The 22,365-nt window shown below is 48.7% G+C and overlaps 1 protein-coding gene across 5 annotated transcripts in view; it reads right to left on the bottom strand.

Moving 5' to 3' along the window:
* The window catches only part of KSR1 (kinase suppressor of ras 1), a 139,669-nt gene that overhangs the window by 105,759 nt on the left and 11,545 nt on the right, over nt 1-22,365 (bottom strand). Inside the window, exon 1 of one of the 5 annotated variants that reach the window (XM_073235140.1) lies at nt 2,462-3,691. The exons of the other annotated variants lie outside the window; for them this stretch is intronic. Coding sequence (XP_073091241.1) covers nt 2,462-2,470 — 9 coding nt within the window. The 5' untranslated portion in view covers nt 2,471-3,691. Of the gene's footprint in view, nt 1-2,461; nt 3,692-22,365 lie in introns of those variants that run through there. 5 annotated transcript variants of the gene reach the window in all.

The raw sequence follows: 22,365 nt of genomic DNA, 5'->3' as shown, positions 1-22,365 counted from the left end.
AGGAGATGGCTTCTTTGCTATCATATTTAAGGAAGGTAGTGTCACATCTGGGCATCCCCTAAAATCATCAGGGGCACCCACCCTGCTTTTTGTCCTTAGGTGAATTTTCTAGAAAGGACTGCAGTAGTGCAAAGTGAAAGACACTGTGATTGCTGACCTGTGATGATAAGAGGACAAACCCCACCCCGGGGCTGGTTACTCAACCTCCCCCGGCTTCAGTGTCTTTCCAGGGGGCTGACAGTCCTTCCTCATGCAGATGCCTTTAAGGGGGGAATGAGATTATCAATAATGCACACAGCAGCCCCAAATGAATGTCCACTGTCCCCATATGAAAATGAAGGTACAACAGGAAAAGCAGAAGGCCAAGTATGTGCTCATCTGCTGACCTCAATAAGCAGCTCCATTCCCTTCTCCCAAGGGAAGAGGGAAAGACCACTTACTGTTGCCCCCCCACTAGAAAATACCAGATCAGTAAGGATCTGATGCTTCCTATTTACGCAAATACAAAAACAAACGTAGGCTTTTAAAACTATCTGATCAGAAGCTGCACTTGAGAGCGGGCTGAGGGGCCCACGTCCAGCATTCTCCCCCTGCCTGCCGACACTCACCTGGAGAAGACGGCATGGCAGGTCATGGCTGCCTAGTTGCAAATTCATCATCCCCGCTGATGATCCCTCCCAGCCTTTATCCTGCTAGCCCCTCAGGATCCCTCCAGGGTGATATTCATCTTCACTCAGTAGGAAAGAGTAATGGAAATAAAAGGTGCCCAAGTTTGACTGGGGGTTGCGAATCCTGAGGAGCACTGACTCCTCTGAAATGACATAAAGGACTTGATCATTAACCTGAGGTCCCCAGCTCTCCCTTGCTGGTTACCAAGGCACCCAGGTCTCAGCCCAGATTCTTACTCTCAGCTCTGCCAGCCAGAGGCCCAGCTGGGCAGCACCCATGTCATGTCAGGGCTTCCCCTGTGTCCCGAGGTGCGAGGATAGAGAACCAGGAAATGTGGCTCTGATAGATTTCAAAGGCTTAAAATCAGGCAGAATTAGCCACAAGGCTGGACAGAACAGAGAGAGCAGCAAAATGATCTGAGTTTCTCTACTCAGCTCATGGATTTTAGGATTTCTAATTTTAAGGGAAACTGGGGTCTCGTTAACTAGAAATATTTCTTATACACACCCATCCCCTTTCATCTTATTAAACACAATTGGAGACAAACAAAAGCAGCCTCACATCTGTTTCTTTCCAGTCGTATTTGGGTGTCCCCCCCCCCCCCCCGGGCCTCAGTCTCTTACCGCAGTTATGGAAGGAGTGACAAGTCTATCCTGGGAGCTCAGCTGAGGTGGATTCAAAACGCCAAGCCGGACCATTGGCCCATAAGGCAACAAGCCAGAGCCCAGGGGTCCTCCTGGGGCAGTAGGTAGAGCCCAGAAGGTTCTAGAGGCATTTACTGTAAGACCCACATAAGACCCAGCCATACATTAGGCAATGGCATCCCATCTCTAAAAGGATGTATTTTCCAAACTGCTCCTCTGGGCTCCCAGGAGCAACACTGGGAAACAAAATCTTACCAACCATCATGGGCAAACATGATCTCTCCTAAAAGATGATTCTAGGCTTTGGAAAGAATGTCTGTGCCCAGTCAGTGACAGCACCAAGAAAACTGAACCGACTGTAGAGCTGCCATCCTCTCACGTTCCACGGGGATTGCATGATTGATGAAGTAATGAACCGTCTGTGAGACGGGCCCTGGTATTCTGAAACTGCAGTGATTAAAATACCCCCCTGGCAGTCATGTGTTACCTGGTGGAGACAGTCTTACTGGACAAGGCTGTTCTGAGGATGTCAGAGCAGCAAGGGACATTAGCGATGATCATCGAGCCTCCCTCCTGTCATCCTTCTCTACCCTTGGGGGCAGCTGAGGGGCTGTGTCCCAGGAGACTTAGGAAGTAGGCCTAATTCATCACTGGGCAGCCACCAGGACTGACGTCCTTGAGTCCCTGGTCCAGGCTGTCTGCTGCACCTCACCCCCTGTGCGAGTGCACCTTTGGTCTCCCTCTTCTTGAGTTAGAGACACATGGACACAAACACTGGCATACAGTCACACAAAGACAAACGTACATAGAAACTGTTTTTCTGCCAACCAAGACTCTGTGGCCCAGTGAGAAATTAGGAAGAGACCTGGGGTGGGATAAAGAAGAGGAGAAGCTCCTCAATACACCCCCAGGACCTCTCTGCCTCTAAGGGGCGTGCGTATTCGTTTCAAACCTACAAGCTCCTTCCAACAGACATCTTCTCCAAAACCAAGCTCAACTTTCCCAACTTCTTTCCCTGCCTCTATTGGACAACAGCCACTAAACAACCCCTGCCTCCAGCTCCCAGCAAAACTCACACCCACTCCACACACCTGAGGCCTCACCCACAGGAAGCCTTTCCTTGCTCCCCACCTGGCTACCCTGCTTACCAGCTGCATCCACCGGGGACCTGCGCTGCCCAGGAGCCCCTTCTCTGTGTCTTTCTGGCTGCCAAGTCAGAGCAGGATTACCTGGGCCACCTGCTCCTGGGTTGGGCCCAGGGACATTGTGGAGCCGCCTCCCAGGCATGGGGAGCCACCCAGTAGGCCACACTGAGTCAGCGGCCAGGGTCCAAAATCGGCTTCCTGGAGGACTGGAAAGGGACACCACCCCATGGTGCTCTCAGAGAAGCAGCCTCCATTATCAGGACATCACCATGGAGAAGACTGGCAGAGAGGGCTTGGAAACAGCCCCATCAAGATTTTCTTAAATCTAGTTGGTTTTTAAATATGCAAATGCTAGAAATCTCCCTTCTGCTCTTTATTGCTTTTAAATGTAAATTAAAAGACTTGTTCACGCATGTCTCCGGAATCCCAAATATCAGTCCCTCAACTGGTCCCTAAGAAAACATAACCCTGCAGAGCTGAGGCAGGCTGGACTGGTGGCAAGTCAAGGGCACATTCCTGGGTCCAATCAAGCACTGACCATGTGAATGCCTTCTTGCTGCCTTGATTTTTGAACACCTGGATGTAGATACATTTTCCTTAACCTCACTCAGAGGTGAGCTTCCAAATTACTCCCACCTGCTGTTACCTTCCCTCCTTCCCTCTCAATAGGACTACAGTGCGTACCCACAGGCAAGAGGTGCCTCCTGCACCCACCTCCTTGCACACACCCACCTTCCCAGGAATAAGCCTACTTATGCCCCACACGAACCCACAGCAATTCCACTCTCAAGAGTTCGAGTGTTTGTTTAAAGGTCTTAACACACGATGCCTACTTGTTCCTGGAAGCTCTCTTACTTTTCTCCCTGCTATCAGAGGAGGGGGAGAAGACCTGTTGTTTCCAGTTCACAGCGACCTGCGAGCATTTCTGGGCCTCTCCTTCAAACCCAGGCAGACATCAAAGGCCTACACTGATGGCAGCTAACCCAGCGGTGGGACGAAACCAAACCACCTCAGGAGCCCCAGGTTTCTTGCCCATCAGGCAGAGGAAGAGGTGGTGAGAGCCCAGCCAATGGCACCACAGAATGGGACAGGTGCCCCAAATTAAAGGGAGTATAAAGTCAGCAGCCAAACCTCTTGGCTGAAGCAGGGGTTGTTTTGCTTTGCAATTTTCCCAGTAGCAGGCAAAAGTCTTCCTGCACTGACTATAACCAGTGCAACTTAGAATGCTCCGACGATGGCGTTATTTCTCATTCAGGGCCCCTCCCTCCTCACCCTACCCCATAATTACAGAGAGTTTAGGGTTGGGATTTTTTTATGATGCTGCTTTTTAAGTGCATGACAGCATAGAAGGAAGGGTTATTTAAATCTGAGTTAGAGGGGGGAAATCACACTGTTAACAGAAAATTAAGAACACATTTCCATGGGTTTTAGGTAATTCAAGGTCACTTGCAATAAACAAGAAAAAATGGAATCATCTGACACACATAGGCCTTGGGGCTCCACCACCTCGAGGATCTGACGAGCCAGGGGCACTGGATGGAGCTGATCGTTCATGTTGCTCAGAAATTCTACCTCATGAATTAAATCTATCACATGCATGATTTCCTGTCTGCCTCAGGTAATTTACAGCTTTCCTGGGCCCTCTCATGTACCCCCCTGTTCCACAAAACACACGTGTTCGAGGGCAAGGATGCTAAGATCTGAACGATGTCCTCCAGTCCTTGCTGCACCATTTGCTGACTGCGTAACCTCGGGCAAGTCACTTAACTTCCCAGCCTTGGTTTCTTAATTTATAAAATAGGGACAATAGACCCTATTACTTCACAGGGTTTCACAAAGATTAAAGGAGATTAGAGCTGCCCCATGTCTCACATGGTAAATGCTCAATGAATGTTAACTATAATCAGAATGGTGAAGGCACACACTGCTTTGGGAAAGGTTAGTGTGGCCCAGGACCAGTGCTTTCTATGAAGTGGCATCTATAAAGCAAGATAATGCCCACTTCCCTGCCTCCATGGAATATATTTTCCAGCTAAGACCAAAAGCAGGTTTGAGAATGCCAAGACAAAGTGTCTAATACCATTTAATGAGCACCTGTCATGTGACAAGAATTTAACCATATTTCATAAATCCCCATCATTCTGCAAGGCATGTATTGTCAGCCCATTTTATAGGGGGGTGGGGAAATTCAGACTCAGAACATGTTCCACCTCCTCCCAATTCCAGGCTAGCCTAATGCAGATGGGACAGATCAGATCTGCACACAGGTCCCGCTGGTGGCAAGCACTAGACCATGGTGCTTCAACTCCTGGGTTCAAGATTCCCTGTGAATGGCATGTATGGGCATATTACAGAATGTTCTAGAGCTGTGAGAGACCATGGGACTCACCTCATCCAATCCCATTTAGGACTGTCAGAAACTCAGTCATTGGGAGGGGAGGGGGGGGCTTGTCCAAGGTCACATGATGGGTCAGAGGCAAGGCAGGTACTCTACTGACTCCGCAGAAGGCTCTTGCCAATGGATGCGGACAGTTCCTAGAGGAATAAGCCAGCAGTGGGAACAAGCCAGCGCACCTTTGAACAGATTTCAAAACAATGCAAAGGTGAGCTAAGCAGACCCCCTCCCTCCCCAGACTGACAGGAAAGCAAAGCCTGTCTTACGTGTGCCAGGCTGGCTGTCTTCAGCTTAGTTCACCCCTGAACCACAACCTCAAGATTATCAGTGTTTAAAATTACCTTCCTGGATGCTTCATGAATTTCTATTTTGAGGCCACCCACTCTTAGCTGTTGCACACACCCTCCCAGTCTCTTCCCTCCTCCCAGCATGCAACTAATCTGCTTGTCAGTACCGTCTGTCTCCGACTAAGGAGTTTCATCAGGTAGCTGACCCCGGTAAATAATTAAAGGGTGATCCCACAGCCTTGGTGAGGCCTACTGACAGAAGTGTGGTTTGTTAAATTAGACGTGGCGGGGGGAGGCACCACTCACAGCCTAACAACTGCTTCCTCAACAGATGGCAAGCAGAGTGTATCAGGAACACAGCCCACAGAGCCAGTCTGCCAAGGGAAAAACAAGGCTGGAGCAGGGGGCCTGCGCAGTGCAGGCTGGCTCTCAGAACCTTGGAGCTGGTACCCAAGCCCAGCGCCCCCTGCAAACACCGGTGTGGCCCCAGGCAACTCCCCGCCTCCACCATTGTGGCGGTGTTTTCCTGCCTCCAGGGCGACCTCTTTCTTTATAACGTGGAGGAAAACACCAACTAGAAAGTAAAAGTACCCTGAATACTAGCCTTTTGGGGGCAAGGAAGAGCTCCATATAGAAATGCCAGCCTGCCCTCCATCCCCTGAAGTCAAGTCCTGTTAGCAGCATGATCAGCACCCACCCCAGCAGGTTCCTAAAGGAGGGAGCAATGGGGTGCTCCATGCATCTGCATGTATCTGTGCATAGACATATATACGCATGTTTTAAAAAATAGGAACACATCACATATATTACTTGGCATCAGATTTTTTTTCATACTTGATATATCATGAAAATCTGTCCAAAATAATCCATAGTACCTTGTCTGTTTTATAGTCATGTGTACTTCACAGTTGGTTTCATCTTTCCCTTACTACTGGACACTTAGGCATCTCTAAACTATTTTTTCTATACACAATGCTACCTGCACAGTGAACAACCTTGTGCAGATACCTGTATGTATATAGGCTATGGTTTTTATATGTGTCAGATTCCCAGGGGTTGGACTGCTGAATTCTAAGGAAAATACATTTTCAGTTTTCATAAGTATTGCCAAAGTACCATCTAGAAAGGTATACCAATTTGTACAGCTCATGATGTCTAAGAGCTGCAAACTGCTCCCTGCACCACGGGGAAGAGGCTCAGGGACCCAGAACAAAAACCCCCTGGGCCTCTGCTGCTCACACTCTATCACTTCCAGGGCCCCCTTCACCAGGGCCGTTTCCATTCCATCTCCTTTATACATTGGCTTTCCACCAGAAGATATTGAAGGGAGAGAAAGGAGGGTTGCTCTGCCTGAAATGTTTGAAAACCATCTGAAAAATACTAATTGCTAACATTTATGCAGCATTTACTATGTGCGTCACATTTTATAAGGATACTCCCCTTTAATGCTTCAACAGCCCCATTTTACTGATGTGGAAACTGAAACCTAGAAAACTGATTTTTCTAAGGTCTCTCCAGTGTCCCTTATCAGAGCTGGAGCCTAGATAGACCTGGGTCACCCCATTTTGGAGTCCACACACTTACTCAGCACTTTACTGGCTTCCAGTGAGGGGGCTGGGCTGAGAAACACACAGACCCACAAATATAAAAATGCTTCCAGGTCTAGGCCTATTGGCTTCTTTGAACCTACTTTATTTGACAAGCTTCTGGGTTGTCACATTCCAGCCCAAACTGTGAACTAAGGGAACACTGTCACTTTGACAAGGTACCTGTACCTCCTCTTCTCCCTGAGGACCCTCCACCTACCAGTGCCTTTTCCGCCAAACCCAGAGGCCATTATCCCTATTGCTGACTCTTCAGGACCCCCTCTTGGGCATGTGTGCCCTCCCCATTTCACGGCAGCACAGTCTGAAGGAGGAGGAAGTAAAGAGATCAGTGGCTAAAGATCTGTTCAGTAGGAGAAAGAAGCAGCAAAAGGGCGCCAGGGCCCCCAATCCACTGACCTCCAACCTGAACACCTACCATCCCACAGTTTCTACAGTGGGGACTGTGCACATTCAGACCCGGAAGAGAAAGGAAAGAATAGCCAGAACTTTTGCACGTATGGATAGAAGAATCAGCTTACCAGGAATTTTAGTCCAAAGTGGTAGGTATGGGGATGAAGAAAAGAAAAAAGAACAAAAAGGAGAGAGAAAAGGGAAAGAGGCAATGAGGGAGAGGCAGATGGGGCAGGGAAAGTGAGGAGGACTGTCTCAAAAACACAAGTGGCCTGGGCTTGAAGGCCCAAACCAGCCCCCCTGCTCATTCCCATCTGCAGAAAGAAGAAGAAAAGCAGAAGAGCAGACCTGGGTCCCTTGCAGAGACATTGCATAATCAAAAGAAAAGGAACTTTTCTGCTTGGAGTGAAGCCTGCAGTTGAGTTCCCTTCAGTGCACTTCAGCTCCCATGGCATCTACCCAACTGGGGATCCCACACTCCCCCAGAGAGCTGGGCCTGAGGGGCTTCCAGGACAGTGGCATCAGGCTGGCTCCAGGAAGATCCAAGGAGAGTGGCACAGAGCGTCCATGTGTAAGGTGACCAGAGCCATGCAGGGCTTCCCTGTTTTGAGTGTTTCCATGTTGTTCTGAAAATGATTGGCAGCTCAGGGAGGCTGACGCAATAGGATTTCTTACAGTTTGTTTTTATTAATGTCAGTTCCTGGAAGCCAGGAAAATTATTGCAGCACTATTGGTAATGGCCAAAGACTAGAAACACCCTGAATATCCATCAAGAGGGGATTGGCAAAAAAATTAAATAATGGCACATCCACTTGGAGGAAATGTTATGCAGCTATTAAGGAGAAAAAGCTATTTTTTTCCCTTTGCCCTTATGTGAACCAATCTCCCAGATATAGTAAGTAAAAAAAAAGTACAGAGGAACATAAATAGCATGCTCATTTGAGTAAATAGGATAAGGAACACAGTAAATGGATGATTCCCACCTAAAGCACCAGGAATTTCCTATTTAGCAATCTGAGTAGTGGATACAGATGTTAAGTTTATCATTCTTTAAATTATAGATATGTTTTGTACATTCATTTGCATATTTATTTCACAATGAAAAATTGTAAAGATGGAACATACATGTGCATATGCACAGAAAACATTTCTGAGTTCATATGCACTGAAAATCTCTCTAAAAAACTTCTAGGTGAATGCCTCTAAGAAGGAAAACCAGGGGGCAGTGTGGTGGGGTACAAGGAAGATTTACTTTGACTGTATATCCCTAACTTTTCAGTATCTTTTGCCACACGCATGAATTGACTATCTAAAAAAAAAAAGTTGTTGGCAATTCTCCAGGGCATTTTGGCATCATAGATTGGGAAAGTACCCGAGGGGCTGGTTTCCCCATTTTATAGCTGAAAGAGTTGCAGCTCAGAGCCATCTGGGTGTCCTCCATGGTCCCGCAGCAAGTGAGTGGCAGACTCAGGAGACGCCCAGTATCTGATGCAGGCCAGTGTTCTCTAACCTCAGCTCTCTCAGCCAGGGACTCCCAGGCTGCTCAAACCCAAGGACCACTTCCCTGGCCTGCTCAAACCCTCCTGCAGCCCCTTGCCAGACCCCAGTCACAGATGGGGCAGGGAGAACCAGGGGAGGGGGTGCACAAGTCCCAGTGTGGAGTCGTGGGGCACAGTCAAGGTTGGAGCCCCCAGCTCTGGAGCCTCCTGACTCCACATGCCCTGGGCTGCTGCCTCCAGCCTATGTGTGGGCTGGCGGGCTCCAAGGTTCCCACCTTGCATCCTGGTGCTCCTGGCACTGTCAGTTGCATGGCCACTCCTGTGTCCTCAGCAGTCACCCTCCTGGCAAACTGCCACCCAGCAGACCCACTGGAAGAGTTCCGCTTTCTGGCCACTCTGCAGTCCCAGCCACATCTGGGGGAAAGCACTTACTCTGACGTCTCCATGCCAGCAACTAGGCACCCAAGTACCAGCTCAAGCGTAGAGCCCAGCCTCAAGCCAGCGGGTGGGCACCAGGAGCCAAACCAGACTCCAGTTTTAAAATACCACCCTTGTCAGTGTGTTTACACTGAAGAAAATCCTTAAGGGCTGTGTAGAAGGATTATAAAACCTCAGAGCCAGGGGAAGTAAAGAAAACTGGATGGTTTTTCCTGCAGTCAAAATCCACCATGCCTGCTTCATTTATTGGAGGCCAGAAACAACTCAGTTCGTATTTTAATGCTTCCTTATTTAACAAATGCTAACAAACCTGAGTTCATATATTCTTTTCAATAAACAGTACTCTACTGTGAGCCAGGCTCACTGGGAGCACAGAAGGGAACTGGAACAGCTGACATTCAGAGGACATTTACTATACAACTTAACACATAACAGGCAGGCTGCGGAGCTCTCAGCACACAGGGCTTCACTCAGTCCTACCGGGAGAGTCTGCTGTTACCCCGTTTTACAGAGGAGGAAGTGAAGGCTTTGACGGTAAGGAATTTGTCCAAGGTTACAGAGTTAGCAAATGGCAAACCAAGGTCTGTCTGGTTCCAAAGCTGGTCCTCCACTCACAGAGCGAAACCCAGCCCTGTCCGCAGGAGCTCTCCCACCCATAGGGGTCTGCGCTTCCTCTAAATCTACTCTGCCTGAAAGGAGCCCATCCAGCCTGTAACATCCTGCTCCCTCCCAGACTCCAAAATGGGAGCATTTCCCCAGAGCCAGGGATCCATCTAGAACACTGCTCTCTCTGCTTCAGCTCCAGACCAAGGGCCCTAGTGGCCCACGTGTGGACACCAAGCCAAGGGTGACAGCCTGGGTGAGGAGGGTTCATGAGGGGACCTGGCACCCTCACCCCCACTGACAGAGCGCCAGCTCCGAAACGGCCCAGGGGAGCAGTGGACCCCTGCCCACAACCTCACTGTGAAGGTCACGCGGGACTTTCCTGCAGGCTGGGACAGTGCAGCAGGGCTAGGAGGGGGCTGGGCATGAGGCTGAGAGGACTCTAATCTAGGCTTGGCTACTAGCCCTCTTCGGGAAATTCCCTAAACCTCTCTAGGGTGTCTCCACATCTGTAAATGATTGGGGTGTGTGGGTAAGTCCCTAAGTCCCACAGGGAAGAGTAATGTTAAAAGGACTCAGTCACATAAGTAGCTTAAAAGGTCTTGAAAACGTGGGACACATTTACAGTTGCGAGGTGCCACTCAGGACACTCCAATCACAATAAACAACATGTACTCCAGGGATGCCCACCCTCTGCGTGGAATATTCCCCATGCTCTTGACTGGGAATGCTCAGGCTCAGACCAAGCACCCTCTGGTCTCCAGCCCTTTGCTCACGGGGCCCCCAGCACTGGGGCTTACCAAGACCAGAACGCCCAAACTTCCTGGACTGCCTGCTTCTCAGAAGATGCTTCTCAGCGACTGACCCAATGACTAACTCCCTCCGTGAAGCAAAGTCCTCTTCATCTGCACTGGCCACTGAGGATGCAGGGGAGACACAAGCTCCCACAATCCCCTGCCCCAAGTCATCCTCCATCTAGGAATTCCAATCCAGACACCTCCAGATGGGAGCTACATAAAGAAAACAGAACTTTCCTTACCTCATCCTTTCTAAGGTCTATTTGTACAGATGTATTCTTTTGGTGGGCATGGTGCAGAGGGACAGAATATATGTATATAATTTGTAAGTGAAAATACCTATGCTAGGAACACATGATCAAAATTTCCTTCCTGACAGGTATGTGAGAGCAAGTCTGTGGGCCAGAGGAACAGCTAGGAAATGCACCAAACCAATACAGCGAGGAAAGGGCAGGAGAAGAGAAGTTTCCAGTGCACGCAGGGCAGGGGCCACAAAGGATCAAAGATGGGGGAAGTCTCAAAAATGAGATGCTTAGAGCCCAGGGCCTAGCACATTCTCTGTTGGGGAAAGATAGTACAGGAAAGAGAAAGGAAACAGATGACAGAAGCCATCCAATGAGACAAGAGGGAACTCTGACATTCCAGGGAGAGGAGGTGGAAGGCATGAAACAGCAAGGCCAGGGAGAGGTCACAGTTTAACTGTGCACTAAGATTCAAGGGGAGGGGACAGGTAGCCAGACAGGAGGCTCAGAAGTAGGCAAAGTTCTGTGATGAGGTACAACTGTGTCCTGCAGGCATGAGGAGTGGCCTCCACCAAATGCTTAGGAGCTCCTGTCCTCCATTTGTCTGTCTAGGCATTGATAGAAGGCCACCTGGTTTGGAAACATTCTGGGAGCTGGGAGGGCAGCAGTAAAGCCCAGTGCTCAGACAGCATCATGCAGAGGGCTGCCAAAGATTCTGGCCAAGCAGCAGCACAGACCTGCTTGGGTACAGGTGGAGGCCCTTCAGGTCCAGACCCACAATGCCTTGGTGGGCACAGCTTGTGGCAGGCAGCCTGTCCCAGGCCCCGGGGGCAGCCATAATCAGGCACAGAAAGTGGACATGGAGAGAGGCACAGGTGGAGAGGTGAGCAGACTCGCCAGTCCCCACCAGCGTCTGCAGCCTTCAGTTTTTACTGAGGACCCCAAGCACCTAAGCCACTGGCTCTGGGTGGGGCAAGAAGACACCAGACTGCAACCCTGAGAGCCGATCTCCCCTCCTCCTTGTGTCACCAGGAGTGCCTGAGCTTGGAAGGAGTGTCCTACTTTCTTCTCCACAACCAGCTCACTGTAAAATCGGGGTCTGAGGTAGGGCTTCCCCAGAAGACTCTGAAATGGATGCAGGAGCATGTCAACACCCATGAGAGAAGCAGGCCTGGGCAGAGGAGCACTGGGGTTATGAATCATTTGTAATGGAGGCCTCAGCCAGACCCATGGGGAACTCGGGACAGCCCATCAGAATTGTCCCAAACAGAGACAACGCGGTCAGCCTATGCACCCCATCTTTGGGTGAGGAGTTACCTTGGAACAGAAAGCTCCCTTTAGCTGAGGCAGTGCCTGGGGAGAGATTCAGTTATACGCTGTCAGCAGCCATCACTCACAGCTGCTGCGATGGGGCAGTGAACTCTGAAGGTGGTTGGGCAGCCCATCACAGCCTTTTGGAAGCATCTCAGCTTCTTCAAGTGGTTCCCTCAACAAGAATTTCATGTAGAACAGAAGATCAGTTCAATGATCTCAGAATGACATGACACATAAATTCACAAAGGAAAAGCACTCGGCTGTTCTTTGTGTGTCACTCATAACTGAGCTGATAGGATCTAACGTTCTCTTTCCTGGCTTTAGATTATTTTTAAGCACACAAAATTCCACTTCAAAGAACCCATCAACGGGTTGTTCTGTGAATTTTCCATTTATCCTTCATCATTCTCAAGCTCCTAGTTCACACATTTGAGGGGAAAAAAATCTATTTTTTGATCTGTAGACTCAAGCCGTATCTATGAGCAGATATTCACATTAAGTTTGGAACAAGGCCTGGGTAATCAAATGATTAAAACTTCACAGTGGGCATTAAAATAAGACATGAGAAATGTCTGTCACATTTTAAAGTACATGAAAATCCACCCAAAATATTTTTATGTTTATAACATGAGTTTTTCCCCAACGCAAGAGAAATGCATGTTTACTAAAGAAAAACTGGGAAAGAAAAGCACCAAGAAGAAAAATTAATTATTATCCCACTTTTCAGGGATAAGCCAACCCGCCATTAACAAGTATAAGCATATCTATCCTTCTCTTTTGCCTCCGTGTATTTCATTCTTAGTAATTAACTGGAGTCACACAATTTAGTAACAGTGAAACTGTGTATTATGAACACATTTTCAAGCAGGAATTTCTCAGCATGTTTCTGGTGTTTTTAAAGGCCAATAGATTTAAATGTGCTCCAGTTTTACTTATGCAATATCCCAAGCTTGTATGTTTAAGATATTGGATACTTAGGTTATTTGTAAGTCGTCTGAATAAATAATGCTGCACTGAACATCTGTGGGGTCAGATTCTTTTTAAATCCTAGTTTCTCCTTAACCCAAATTCCCAGTGACTACACTCACGTAACATTGCAGAACTTGCATCCTAGGAGCCTAAATAGGGGGTTCCTCTGCCTGCAGCACAGAGCTATCACCCCAGAAGGACATGCCAGCTGGTTCTTGGCCTCAGCAACAACGAGACCTACTCCTGGAATCCCAGGATGGGCTGAGGAGCCAAACCACCCCAGGAGAGCATTTCGAGCCTTGTTAGCTGCATATACCCTGAGGCACTGGCCCACACAACAGCAAGCTGGCTTTCCCCAGGTTTCCTTTGAAACCCATCTGATGGTAGACCTACTTTATAGCAGAATAGCATTAATACAGCTAATTCTAGATCTCTGACATTCAAAAATTCATTTTCTAGATAGATTTCCCAAGCTTCCATCATCTCTTGTCAGTTTTTGGTGATGGCCTTTCCCCCCACGTCACAGTGGTTCCTGATCATCAACACCATCAGCGGGATTTACACTTCCTAATAAGTAGTTTACATGTACCGTCACACTTAACCCTCAAACGCAGTCTGAGGGAAATTACTGACCCCATTTGATGGATGAGAAAACTGAGGTTCAAAATTAGGAATTCAATTAATGTGCATAGCTAGCATGACAGCACTCAGGATTCAGGTCACATAAACTCCAAAGTCCAATGCCGTCAACTAAAACTTTGGCAATAAAATCTACAGTTTTGGAGAGTGCAGGAGAATGAAGCTAAACCCCCACGTGGATGAGTTGGGGCAGGACAGTATACACCAACTATGCAAATGCTGGTGGCCTTAGTACATCACACTGTCAGCTACCAGGGAGACAAGCAGAAGGATGGCGGCTCCTGGGGCCCAACCACACTGACAGGAAAGCATGAGGCTGATCTGTGACTGAGGGGCCACAGCAGATAAACAGTGTCTTATGCACAGAGGGCAACATGCTTTTATTAGCTAAAACAAGGCTCACGGTGCCATGAACTCCAATTATAATCTCTGTTAGTTTGGCCCATCGGAGAGAGAATGAGAACACTGAAAGGGATCTCAAGAGGAAATGAGCCAGTCCAAGTCCTCAGATGGCTCAGACGAGGAAACTGAGGCTCAAGCAAGCTGGGTCACAAAGCAGCTAAAGGCAGATCCCACTCTCCAGCCAGGTCCCCAGTCGGTGGACCAAGAGATAATGCACAGTGGTATATTTAACACAAAATGCAGGAGAATTCCATTAAGGACCCAGAAGAAAATTTCTAGCTTAAGAAAAAAACCTACTTGGATTTTAAACAAAACTGTCTAATTTACAAGACTTTGATCAGGATTCAGTCCAATATGTCTGGTGTATTTGACCAAACAAACAAACAAAAAAGTCAAGGTGTAAGTAATGTCCACTACAGCTGAAGAGGTGATAAAACTGTTTTAGTCAAAGGTTGTTTGTTTTGTAAATTGACATCAGAGGATCATTACAATCTTAATCACAGAAGGCTGGGACACACCCAACATTTTCCTGGCAGACACAAAAGGACATGAACACACACACACATGCACAGGAGATGGTTCTCACCCAGATCCACTGGAGGTTTGGCTGGTGTTATAATGACTCCAACTTTGGAAAATTGGAAAATTACTCAATGGGTCCTACTGGGCAATGGCCACACTGCCCTAGGCATGGCAGATCTCTTCACAACTTGCTTTCTTCTTTCTTCTGTTTCTTTGAGTATAAGAGTCCTCTCTGTTGAGGTGTTGAGGACACATCAGTGGATAAAAAGATAAAAATCCTTACCCTTCTGGAGCTCTCATTCTAGTGAAGGCAAACAGAACTAACAAGCAAGCAAAGGTAGGAAAGGTGTGGGGAAATGAAGCCAGGGAGATGACAAGACAGCAGGCAGGGTTGGCGTTTCCAGGCAGTGGTCCGAGAAAGCCTCATTCACTCAGGCTCCATGGGCACCTGGGGCAGAAGCTCTGGGGTGGGAACACTGGCTGTGCCTGGTGCCTTCAAGGACCAGAAAGGAGGCCAATGGGGTGAGGGCAGAGTGGGAAGGGGGAGTAGAGAAACCATGGCCTTGGCTTTGGCTTTTACACCAAGTGGAACGGGAGTCACTGAAGAGTTCTTAGCAGAGGGCTGCCAGGAGCTGACTTACATTTTTAAAGGAACCCTTTATCACTAAATCTTCCCTTGAACTTCACCAAGATCCTGTTCATGTCAGGCCTACCACACACAGGCACACACACATGCCAAGGAAGGCTAAGAGGCTCCCATGTCCTGGATTCCTCCCCCCGACATCCCCACCCCCACCACCAGCATGGCGGGCATCCTGCAGAGAATGTCCTCCCACCCAAGGCTGCCAGCAGCTCCGCCACCCTAACGGCAGCAGATGCCCCAGCCATAGTCCTGGCGGGTGTGGTGCAGCTGCCCCTCTACTAGTCAGTGATCCTTGAGTGGGGGTCTCACACACTATGCTTGCAGGGCCCTGGGAACGACCCTCCTTCCAACAGTTTGGAACTGTGCTTACTCTCTCCTGCACTTGCAGCTCACATCCCACTTCCTTCCAGCAGGAGAAACCCCCAGCACAGGGCTGGGGTGACCACCTTCGAAGGGAAGCCGGAACCATAATCTAAGTGTCCGTCCTTTGCATTCTGAGGCAAGAGGGGGGCAGGAGTCTGAGCTGGGAGAGCAGGGTGAGGGCCAGGGAGGCTCAGAGCAGCCCGTCTCTGTCACCTGCACAGGGAGATGCCTTCCTTACCTCACTGCGCCTGCCTTAGAAGAAACTAAAGAAAGAGCAAAGGCAAGAGGTGAGAGGAGAGGCTGGCTCAGCTCCGGCGCTGCAGCTGGACTCCTGCTGTCCGTTCATCCTCCCCACTCTGATCCAGGCTCTGGGGGCGCATGCAGGCCTGAGGGTGGCTCATGCTCTCCAGGAGGAGGGAGGAACACCTGCTGAGTGCTTGGACATCCCGTGTCTCATGGGTAATGACCCTCTCGTCATCCCAGTAATGACCCCATAAAGCAGCTATGATGGCTCTCATCTCCTGCATTAGGAAATGGGCTCCCCACAGGCATGGACCTGTCCGGACCTGTCCAGGGTCATAGTGACAGAGCTAAGATTCAGGCCTGATTCTGCCCAAGACTTTCCCATCTGCACAGACATCCAGTCTTCCTGAGGAGCCAAGCCCCCCACACCAGTCTACCAACAGGGCTCCATGCCAGGGCTGGACAAAGGGCAGGGAGGCTGGAGGCATTCATCTGTACTCTGCAGCCACAGACAGGGTAAGAACCCACACCTGGGAGCTGGGGAGTCTCCCTTGAAGCCCAGCCCTACTTGACCTTGTGCACATCCATAACAATAGTAAATGACAACTTGCATTTATCTATCAGGTGATGACTGTGTGCAAAGCTCTGTTCTACATACTTTACCTGCTTACTCATTTAATCCTCACAGCGTCCCTAACTGTACTATAGTTGTCCTCAATGTACAGATGGGGACACTGATACCCTGAGAATTAAAGTAACTTCACCCAGGTTAGAAACAGTAATGGCACAGACACAATTCAAAGCCAGGATGCCTGACCCCAGAGGCCATTTTTCCAACTCCTGCCCTGGATGGTCTTTTACAATGATTCACATTGTTTCTCTAGGAATGTCATGAGGTTAATTTAGCACTGATTACAATGCACCCTCATTTAATTACTCAGCATTTACTATGTGCCAAGCACTGGACTAGGCCCTGAAACTTCTGGATAAAGAAGTCACACACTGTCTTTGCCCTTTAAAAGACAGGAAATCCTTCCTTTAAAACAAAAGGGCTCTCCTCATCCTTCTTAGAGAAGAGACATCTGTCCTGGAAGCATTTGTGTGGTGAATGGAGGAGGCTGCAAGGGGAGAGGCAGTGGCCCTGGGGAAGGGCAGGCGGGGAGGGGGAGAGGGAGGCAGAGAGAGTTCATTGGTTGCCAGGAGGACCAGGACTCTTCTCTGGGCAGCCAGAGACACCACAGTTACACCATGACACCGAAAATGCAAAGGCGTAGCCTCTGTAATCAGCCAGACCCCACCTCTGAATCTCACCTCTGTCCCCATCGCCGCAACACTAGGAGGCTCAGCTACCTCTCTGGGCCTCAGTTCCCTCCTCTGCAATGGAGGTGAGAACTGCATGACCCTCCCAGGGGGTCCTGAACCGGTGGGGTATGGTATTCTAGGGGCTATCCTGGAGCCCAGACAGAGTTCAATAAATCTTTGCTCTAGTCATAAATGTCCTCCTTATCCAAAACCAAACACCTCAAAGACTTTTCTCAGAATGTGGGCTGCAAGAACCATAAGGGGTCACCCAGCATTTCCACATGAGTGTCTCTGAGCCAACCACCAGCTTCCTGGGGCAGTGTCACTGGCAGTATTTACCCTGTGAGCATTTGGCACCTAGGAGACAAAGCCCACAGCAGCCATTCTTTCTCTGGGACAACCCCTCACACAGAGGGCCTCACAGTCAGAAGGATGGGGTGCTCCCTTGGAAGGCCAGATGTTAACTCACTGATTGGGTGCCCCAGCGCTGCTCTAGTTAGGCAGTCAAGACTTGGGGAGCCCTCTCTGTGCTAGGCAGGCTCCACTACCACAGGACTGCTTACTAGAAATACCATGCTATCCTCAGAAGGGATGGGACCTCTGGAAACCTCTCTGCTTCTTCACCTGATCCAGGACTGGCTCAACAGAGGCCTGAACACCCTGGGGGAGAAGCTGCAGGACCAATTCTCATTTTTATTCCAGAAGATTTGAGTTTTGCACCACACCACACTGCTAGCCTTCAAGCACTGGGAGGGAAGGGGCCTCCAAGAGTGACCTCAAGGGAGAGGGATCTCTGGTTGGGTCCATCACCTATCTGAGCACCAGCTCAGTGCCTCAAGAATGGCAGGCACTCACATATTCACTACTTTAATGGATGGAAGAGAGACCATAGTAAATATAAATTTTCCCCAAAACAGTTCCCCACACACACAACTAATTTCTCTTTTACTTTTTTCCATCTGCAGACATGGTTTTACATATTTATGTAAACTATAAATGCTGCATACACAGAATTTTACATTCTGTATATTTTCACTTAATGTAATATCATAATACAGTCATGTTTATACCCAGTCTTCCTAGTGAACAGCTGTGTGCATAACAGCTCATTGTGTGCTATACCACAGAATGTTTAACCATCCCCTCACTGCTGGACATGTGTTTTTTTTTTTATCTGTATTACAGATACTGCAAATAAATTTTGCAAACAAATGCAAATAAATCTTCATACATTTTGTCTTTCTTTTCTACTGAATGATTGTCTTAGGATAAGCTCCCTTAGAAGGAAGGACTGAGTCAAAGGGTATCTATAGTCCCCACATTATAGATGAGGAGAGGAGGACCAGGAGCATGCAGGCATGATCCACTCTCATGGGTACTCAATAAACGCCTGTGGCATGAAGCAAAGTGGCCGCAGTTTGCCCCAGCAAGCACGCTGCCACCCACCCACATGGTCAGAAACAGGACTTGCTCCCAAGTGTACTTTCTGTAAGTCAGCAATAAGGCTTTTGGTAGCAGGTCAGTGAGGATACCAGCTCCAAACTCCATTTTTCAGTAAGAAATGAGGGCTGAGTTTCAAAATCCCTGTAGGATTCTATAGGACGGAGGCAGGGCCCACTGAAGAGCCCACGGCCCTGGTACCCTCTCACGACCTGTTCTCATCACTCTCTCCAGGCTCAGGGTCACGTGCGTGCAGGTGGCACCTGAGAGCTGGGCTTCTCAAGTATCTCACCCAGTCCCCCCACCCCTCCAGCCTCCTAAGGGTTTCCACCAGCCCAGGCTCCCTTCCTTGGGCCTCAGCTTCCCAGGTACATGCCCGTGGCCTCCCTCTCCACCCTTCCAGGCCTTTACTCTTCCACATAGGCTCCTTCTCTGCAAAGCTGTCCTGACCCCTCATTTAAAATTATCCACTCCTCACCTGGGTGCTTTCCTTGCTTTCATAGTTTTTCCATAGCAATTCATCACTCAACAAATAACATATTTTACTTATTCACTTATTTATTGTCTGAACATCTCCCAACACCAAAACCAAAAAGCTGACATTTTTGTCCATTTTGTTCACTGTTATTTCCCCAAGTTTAAAATAATGCCAAGCCCACAGTGGGTACCCGACCCATTAATTAAATACTTGTTTAAGAAACAAATAGTGATATAATATAAAAAGATTCTTACTCCGTGCCAGGCATTGAATTGCCTAGCAGGGTTCATCCCACTTACTGGGAACAGCAATCTTACTATAATCCCTGTTTTACAGATGATGGATTTTACTGTTGCTCGGACAGGTTAAGCAACTTGTCCAAAGACACAAAGCTAACGAGGAAAGGAGTACGGTCTGAACCCAAGTTATCGAGTGCCAGAATCTATGCTTGTTCCTACTACAGGGTGTTGCTCACCATCCTGGCCTTTCATCCAAATACAGGAGCAGTCTCTGCAAATATGGCAGAACTTTCCAGGACAAGGCCAAGAACCCACCCAGTGATCAAAATGGGGAAGAAGAGACAGGAGCGGCATGCCTAGGTGGCGGACACCAGGAGTCCGCTCCTGCCCCACTTCCCCAGGGGAACAGCGTGTCTGCCTTGCAGAACACAGGTCCAGCCTAGTTTGGCAGCCCTGAGTGACAGGGGCCAGTTTGCTGTTTGACAGGTGAGACTGGGGCTTTGACAAGCAGGGTGCTAAGAAAACAAATCCTGCCAGACCAGGAAACTGCTTAAACCAAATACGACCAGAAAGGAAGTTTAGTTTAAGCTGTTAGATGCCTGAGACAAGGTCTGGTCATTTGAGGCCACCTAAGTCTTTTTGTAAGAATAGTCAGAAGCCCCGTCTGGCTTAGGGGCCTAGGTGAGGGAGGGCGCAAAATGAACTAGTGCAAATGGACCAGTTTCCATTAGTCACGTGGCAAATCATAGCGCACATGGCTGTCTGCACACAGGTATCAGTGAGTAAACGACGTCTTTGGCTTTTGGTTTCTTTTTTCTTTCTTTTTTAACTGCTTCCTAAAACTTTCAAAAAAGGCTGGCCCAGCGCTTTGTCTCTAAGGCTCACCTCTCCTCATAAACCACCAGGCCAACCACACAGAAAAAGTTTTCCATTTGCTGATGGATTCTTCCTTGCTCTGTCTGTCCCTTGGCCAGGGTGAATCAGGGCCCCCGAGGGGACATTCCCCATGGCCTGGTCACCTTCTTTCTCCTAAGATACGCCACCAACATTTAAAATACAACTGTGCTTGCAAGTTGTCCCCACCAGGCCCAAGAGCTACTGACTACTTTCCTTCCTAACCAGAGCTCTTCAAAACAGAAGCCAAGTTCTTTGAGAAGGAACCATATGAGAGCCTTTGCACTGAAGCCCCTCCTCCACCTCAAACACAAGGATGCTTTCTCCCCATCTTCCTTCTCAAACAGGAGCCGCCCCACCCCTTGCTCTGCTTCCTTTCTTCTGCAAATGGTTCACCAGCTAATCCAACTCCAATACTCTGGTCATCTCGCCCTGTTTACAACTTTGAAGTAACCCCATTCAAATGGGGTGGGAAAGAGGAGGTTTTTAAACCCTTTCCCACCCGGCATTATTTCTTCCAAAATACCAAACATTCCCAAAGCCCTTTCTGACAAGACCTCTGCTCTGGACAAGACCCAGGGTCAAGCAGATTTCTGAAGAGTACAATGAAATGATCACAGATGTGAATTCAGATAATTCTTGACTTGAACTCCAGCTCCCCCAACTACTATGTGCCTTTGCTCCTTATTTCCTCACCCACAAAGGGGATGATAAAGTTATCACTCCTGAGGAGTTCACTGAGAGAACACCTGTAAAAAGCCTGATTTGTTAAAACGGGGCGAGTCTATTTCAGGTTAGCTGTAACTGAGGGAGGAGGATGTGGGGAGCTCAAGTTATTAGATTCTTAGGATTTGGCCTTTTCTTCCCATTTGGCAATGAGCTCACATACCAAAAACCCAGGGGGCTGGTTAACTCTGGCCAAAGCTGGCCCCCAATTCATGGTATCAGAGCACCCTACAGCTTATGAGTCATCTAGTCCCCTTCAAACAAATGGCAGCCAACACCTTCCACCAGCCCGTTTCCTGGCACTGCCGCAGGGTCACAGCTCACTATGTGAATGCATTCTAGGCTCTCCCAAAGTCGACTACTCAGGCCTCACAACCCCTCTCTGTGCTCACCCTGAGGGGAGAAAATATTGAAAAGCACAGTGTCCCCGAGTCTGTGTTTCCAAAAAGACTCACAGATGAGAGTCCCTAGTCAAGGAAGGCTGAGGCGGGGCAGAGCAGCTCGGTAAGAAGGGGGTTTCCCATGTCAATTCTCAGCTTGTTTCCCATAAGTGGTGCCTTGACACTCATACCTGGTACTGGTACCAGCAGCCGTACATCCGAGCTGGCAACCTCAGCTCTCAGGGCCCCTTCCCTGGCAGAGGCCCAGGGTCCCCCTGCCCGGTAGGCTGAGATTGCCAGGCCTTAGAACAGGGAACTGAGTTTCAGATAACACGGTGAAGGCCAACAGCACAGAACACAGCTTGGTTCAAATCAAGAAACACTTCCCGAGTCCCTGCACACCTCAGGATGTAGAGATGAGTCAGCAGGGCAGCAAGACGGGCCTTCATTCACACCTTACCAGTACCTTCTACTGATTTACTCATCTACAGACTCCCCCACACAAGCTGACTTATCCCAGAATCGTGCCTGGCACATAAGTAGGGGAGCAACAGCTATTTGTTGAATTAGTGCATTAATTTCTTACCCAAGGATTTAGGGAAATTTATAAATTTAGGGAAACAAGCGTCCTTGCCTAACTCCCTGACCTCAAGGCCAACCACAGTCCTCACCACCACTCCCCAACAACCTCCAGACATGCCCACCTCCTTACCAGTCCTTAGACACCAAGCTCATGGCTGCCTCAGGGCTCTTATACATGCTGGTCACTCTACCTGGAATGCTCTTCACCCAGGTTTCCACAAGGCTGCTGCCTTCTCACCGGTCAAGACTCAGATGAAACATACCCTTCTCTCAGAAGGAAGCCTTTCCTGGCCACCCAATCTAAAGTAGCAACCTTCTCCCCACCCTCATCATTCTGACCCATTTCTAGTTTTCTTTTTCTCAGGCTACTTTTCTCTGTCTGTTGGCTTGTTTTTTATCTTTTTCTTTCCATTAAAGGAACTGCTCTGTCTTTTTCACTGCCCTTTTCCTAGTACCTGAAATAGTGCCTGGCACACAGGAGATGCTCAATAAATAGTCATTGAATAAATGGAC

This window comes from Manis javanica, chromosome 4 (genome assembly GCF_040802235.1).
Source record: "Manis javanica isolate MJ-LG chromosome 4, MJ_LKY, whole genome shotgun sequence".
NCBI classification, from domain to species: Eukaryota; Metazoa; Chordata; class Mammalia; order Pholidota; family Manidae; genus Manis; species Manis javanica.
This window is presented reverse-complemented; position numbering and strand designations above follow the sequence as displayed.